General features: G+C 42.5%; 1 protein-coding gene and 1 long non-coding RNA gene across 2 annotated transcripts; both read right to left on the reverse strand.

The window, feature by feature from the left end:
* Positions 1 to 122: 122 nt before the first annotated feature.
* Positions 123 to 973, reverse strand: LOC127929930 (uncharacterized). Its single transcript, XR_008136368.1, has 4 exons — positions 944 to 973; positions 762 to 883; positions 481 to 637; positions 123 to 358 (listed from the first exon to the last, which is right to left on the reverse strand). It is a non-coding gene; the product is annotated as an uncharacterized LOC127929930 (long non-coding RNA).
* Positions 974 to 1,193: 220 nt separating this feature from the next.
* On the reverse strand, positions 1,194 to 2,475 carry btr02 (bloodthirsty-related gene family, member 2). Its single transcript, XM_052520045.1, has 3 exons — positions 2,260 to 2,475; positions 1,908 to 2,048; positions 1,194 to 1,313 (listed from the first exon to the last, which is right to left on the reverse strand). The coding sequence occupies exons 1-3, from the start codon at positions 2,473 to 2,475 to the stop codon at positions 1,194 to 1,196; spliced, it is 477 nt and encodes a 158-aa protein (XP_052376005.1).
* Between the last annotated feature and the right edge of the window lie 1,862 nt (positions 2,476 to 4,337).

Genomic DNA, 4,337 nt, shown 5'->3' on the forward strand with positions numbered 1-4,337 from the left:
ACAAACAGATCTGACATTTCACTCACCCTAAAGATAACAGTTCCACAACAATCCTTCCCCAGACTAACAGATCTGACATTTCACTCACCTAAAGATAACAGCTCCATAAGAATCCTTCCCAGACAAACAGATCTGACATTTCACTCACCCTAAAGATAACAGCTCCATAAGAATCCTTCCCAGACTAACAGATCTGACATTTCACTCACCCTAAAGATAACAGTTCCATAAGAATCCTTCCCAGACTAACAGATCTGACATTTCACTCACCCTAAAGATAACAGCTCCATAAGAATCCTTCCCAGACTAACAGATCTGACATTTCACTCACCCTAAAGATAACAGCTCCATAAGAATCCTTCCCCAGACTAACAGATCTGACATTTCACTCACCCTAAAGATAACAGCTCCATAAGAATCCTTCCCAGACTAACATATCTGACATTTCACTCACCTAAAGATAACAGCTCCATAAGAAACCTTCCCAGACTAACAGATCTGACATTTCACTCACCCTAAAGATAACAGTTCCATAAAGAATCCTTCCCAGACTAACAGATCTGACATTTCACTCACCCTAAAGATAACAGTTCCATAAGAATCCTTCCCAGACTAACAGATCTGACATTTCACTCACCTAAAGATAACAGTTCCATAAGAATCCTTCCCAGACTAACAGATCTGACATTTCACTCACCCTAAAGATAACAACAGCTCCATAAGAATCCTTCCCAGACAAACAGATCTGACATTTCACTCACCCTAAAGATAACAGTTCCATAAGAATCCTTCCCAGACTAACAGATCTGACATTTCACTCACCCTAAAGATAACAGTTCCATAAGAATCCTTCCCAGACTAACAGATCTGACATTTCACTCACCTAAAGATAACAGCTCCATAAGAATCCTTCCCAGACAAACAGATCTGACATTTCACTCACCCTAAAGATAACAGTTCCATAAGAATCCTTCCAGACTAACAGATGTGACATTTCACCACCCTAAAGATATGCAGTAGAATAATACAGTAATCATTTATCAGATCCTGACAGATGCTCTAATCAACACAAAACATGTGGTCTACTAAAGTGTTGAGGTGGATGTAGAACTGTAAGAGATGGATCCAGTATGATATGATCGTATCTGTAGTGTAAATACTCACCAGTTTTAGAGAGTCTACAGAGCTCTCCTTTAAGCACGTCCATCAGGTCTGACACTGCTCTCCTGGTCACGCCCATACAGGGGTCCGTCTCCATGGAAACCTTTGGACCAGTCCCTCCTCTCAGAGTAGCCCGTGGTGGAAGTGGTGCTCTGACGTTCATAGAGGACAAACAAACAAACACGGTTATGTTTTAAGATGAAATATAAGTGGTTGGGGGACTAATTTAAGGGTTCAAGCCTTTTCTTCTGTGGTCATGATAGAAACTGTTAAGAAACTCTGTTTCTGTTAATGGAAATGAAGACATGATGAATCTACATTATAAACCGGGTGGTTTGGGTCCTGCGATTCTGATTGGCTGAAACTGGTATATCAGACACATTATAAACTGGGTGGTCTCGAGCCCTGAATGCTGATTGGCTGGATGTCGTGGTATACCACGGGTATGAAAGAACATGTATTTTTACTGTTCTAATGACGTTGGTAACCAGTTTTAAGGTCTGTATCCAGTCCGTACTCGTTGCGTCGTGCATAAGAACAGCCCTTGGTTCTGGTATATTGATTATATGCCACACCCTCGGGCCTTATTGCTTAAGTATATGATTACCGCTCTGGGGGTGACGTTTCCCTAGGTACAGATCTAGGATCAGCTTCCTTTCTCAATCTGAACCTTAACCATTAATGGAGAAAATGCTAAACTGGCCCAAAACTAGCCTAGGGGCGACTTCACCCTACCCCATGCTTACCACTGCAACACTCTTCTGACCACCACCCCCACAGAGCTCATCATGGCTCTGCTGAGAATGACAAGGCCCCAGGTCAGTGTCTCCATTCCTCAGCTGTAGAATCTCCTGTTCCAGCTCCTTCACCAGCTTCTCAACAATCCTCTAAAGAAACACAAACATTGTTACATTCTCCGTATATTGACAATCACATTGTATTCTGTCAATAGGTGGACGAGGTGAGTTTTCCCCTTACTATGCAAAGCCCTTTGTGTAACTCATTCACGAAAGGAGCTCAATAAATCCAATCGTTATTATTGTTATTCTAAGTTTATACGTTCATAAATAAATCAGAGTATTAGTGTACATTACAGACCTCCTCCTCCCCCTGTCTCTCCTCAATGGCTGCCACCACGGCCTTGTGGCTCTTCTCCATGGAACTGACAAGGGCAGAGAACACCTTCTGGCTCTCACGCACCTCCCTCACACGAGTTCTGATTGGACAAAAGACATGTCTGTATCTCAGACGAGTTCTAATTGGACAAGAGACGGTCAATATCTCAGACATCAGTTCTGATTGGACAAAAGACATGTCAATATCTCAGACGAGTTCTAATATATTATTATATTATTATTATTATTATTATATATTATTATATTAATATATTATTATATATTATTATATTATTATTATTATTATTATATTATTATATTATAAGAGACGGTCAATATCTCAGACATCATTTCTGATTGGATAAAATACATGTCTGTATCTCACATCACTTTTTAAGATGATAAGATGTGATTGGACAAAACATGTATGTGGTAAGGGTGGTGGATTTGTCTAACTCATCTAGATCTACATTAGGGCGTAGGGTGTAGGACCTCTCTAACCCTGTACCTGTAGAGATACCATCCTGTAGGACCTCTCTATCTCTAACCCTGTACCTGGAGAGATACCATCCTGTAGGACCTCTCTAACCCTGTACCTGGAGAGATACCATCCTGTAGGACCTCTCTAACCCTGTACCTGGAGAGATACCATCTTGTAGGGCCTCTCTAACCCTGTGCCTGGAGAGATACCATCCTGTAGGACCTCTCTAACCCTGTACCTGGAGAGATACCATCCTGTAGGACCTCTCTAACCCTGTACCTGGAGAGATACCATCCTGTTGGACCTTCTAACCCTGTACCTGGAGAGATACCATCCTGTAGGGCCTCTCTAACCATGTACCTGGAGAGATACCATCCTGTAGGTTTTCACTACAACCCTAATCTAGCGCACCTGATTCTAATAATTAGCTGGTTGATAAACTGAATCAGGTTAGTTATAACTGGAGTTGGAGTTAGGTAGCTCTCCAGGAACAGGCTTGGAGAGCCCTGGTGTAGGAGCTAGGGCCCATTTGGGATCGGGACTCACTTTGAGGAGCTGCAGGGAGTGTCTGAGTCTGTCAACTTTCTTCAATCGCTCCTGGATCATCTGGTCAATGTCTACAACCTGCGGCTGCAGAAGAGGATTACACCAAGGTATCATGACACCAAGAGGATTACACCAAGGTATCATGACATCAAGAGGATTACACCAAGGTATCATGACGCCAAGAGGATTACACCAAGGTATCATGATGCCAAGAGGATTACACCAAGGTATCATAACATCAAGAGGATTACACCAAGGTATCATAACACCAAGAGGATTACACCAAGGTATCATGACATCAAGAGGATTACACCAAGGTATCATGACACCAAGAGGATGACACCAAGGTATCATGATACCAAGAGGATTACACCAAGGTATCATAACACCAAGAGGATTACACCAAGGTATCATGACGCCAAGAGGATTACACCAAGGTATCATGACATCAAGAGGATTACACCAAGGTATCATGATGCCAAGAGGATTACACCAAGGTATCATAACACCAAGAGGATTACACCAAGGTATCATGACATCAAGAGGATTACACCAAGGTATCATGACACCAAGAGGATGACACCAAGGTATCATAACACCAAGAGGATTACACCAAGGTATCATGACACCAAGAGGATGACACCAAGGTATCATAACACCAAGAGGATTACACCAAGGTATCATAACACCAAGAGGATTACACCAAGGTATCATGACACCAAGAGGACTACACCAAGGTATCATAACACCAAGAGGATTACACCAAGGTATCATAACACCAAGAGGATTACACCAAGGTATCATAACACCAAGAGGGATTACACCAAGGTATCATGATACCAAGAGGATTACACCAAGGTATCATGACACCAAGGTATCTATTACAGGTACACCGTAGCCGTCTTGAACCTCTTAATGTCACAATATGTTGCACTAAGGTCAGTAGAGTACCGTGTCGTGGCTCTCCTCAGGGCTCTCAGGCCGTGTCTTCCTGTAGTTGTCAAGCAGACGTCAGCCAGGATGCGGTTGACACT

The sequence above is a fragment of the Oncorhynchus keta genome, chromosome 5 (assembly GCF_023373465.1).
Source record: "Oncorhynchus keta strain PuntledgeMale-10-30-2019 chromosome 5, Oket_V2, whole genome shotgun sequence".
Taxonomy (NCBI): Eukaryota; Metazoa; Chordata; class Actinopteri; order Salmoniformes; family Salmonidae; genus Oncorhynchus; species Oncorhynchus keta.